This window comes from Austrofundulus limnaeus, unplaced genomic scaffold, assembly GCF_001266775.1.
Source record: "Austrofundulus limnaeus strain Quisiro unplaced genomic scaffold, Austrofundulus_limnaeus-1.0 Scaffold2993, whole genome shotgun sequence".
In the NCBI taxonomy this organism is placed as follows: Eukaryota; Metazoa; Chordata; class Actinopteri; order Cyprinodontiformes; family Rivulidae; genus Austrofundulus; species Austrofundulus limnaeus.
The window spans coordinates 1-1,116 of NW_013955395.1; the positions used below are offsets into that span (position 1 = coordinate 1).

The 1,116-nt window shown below is 43.6% G+C and overlaps 1 protein-coding gene across 1 annotated transcript in view; it reads right to left on the minus strand.

Annotated features, from left to right (window-relative positions):
• Positions 1-179: 179 nt before the first annotated feature.
• The window catches only part of LOC106511610 (tripartite motif-containing protein 65), a gene marked incomplete at both ends in the record, with an annotated part of 4,306 nt that continues 3,369 nt past the window's right edge, over positions 180-1,116 (minus strand). Inside the window, 2 exon segments of the mRNA XM_014000365.1 lie at positions 180-275; positions 370-819. Of these exon segments, the coding sequence (XP_013855819.1) occupies positions 180-275; positions 370-798 (525 nt within the window).

Here is a 1,116-nt window from a genome sequence, read left to right on the forward strand (position 1 = left end):
GTGCAATGAATCTAAAATATATGAAAGTTTAATGTTTATCAGTACATTACAGAAAATAATGAACTTTATCATTATTTATCATTATTTTTGAGAAGGACCTGTGTATATGAACAGAAGATTCCAAACTCAGACATGTTTAGATAAGTTTTTGTTCAGATCTATAAAAACAGAGAGGTCACCTGAGCTTGGTTGATATTGTCAGTCAGCTCACTGATACTTCTCTGTGTGTCTTCAAGCAGTTTCTCCACTTCTTCACTGTTTCTTTGCAGCAGCAGCTGCAYACACATCACACACAGAGAAAAAGAAGGTTTCATTTATTGTTGCAGCAACACAACACAACACAACCTGCAGCTGCTGGTGTCAACACACCTCCTGACTGTCCCTCTGTGTGTCCAACAGGACCGTCTCGTGGTGTTTGCACTCTGCGATGCCACACTGGCAGCACACAGGCATTTTGTCCTGCCTGCAGTAATAAACGAAAGGCTTTTTATGTCGAGGGCACAGCAGCGTGGCCGTCAGCCCCTCGCCTGCCCTCACCTCAGGCTGTCTGCAGGACGAGGCAGAGCTGTGTGCAGCCTCGCTGAGGACCGACAGGGACGTGTTGCGGTTCAGACTGGGCCTGGTGCTGAACTGCTCGTTGCAGAAGGGACACTGGGGGCCGATGTTGGACTTGCTCTTGGTGTCCCAGTACATGCTGATGCAGTCTTTACAGAAAGTGTGACCACAGGGGATGGTTACTGGGTAGTTGAAACACTCCAGGCAGATGACACAGGTTAAACTGGAATTCTGAGTTTCCATGTTGTAGACAGATCCACAGCACTGCAGTGAAGACAACACTCACACGTTACTGACGCAATAAATCTGAACAATATGTAAAGGTACAATGTCATGAAGACCAGTACAAAAACTAGAAAACCAATACCACACATTTTTCTCTCATACAGATTATTAATCACATGTATTTCTACTGTACTGTAATGTTATCTGTGTACATAGTATTTGTTGATGTGTGTACATGTTAGAGCTGCAACCATACAGAAAATTCATGGTTCAGTTCAATACTTTCGTCTCACGGTTCGTTATTTTTTCGATACAAAAAAGAGAAATGTCCATGCC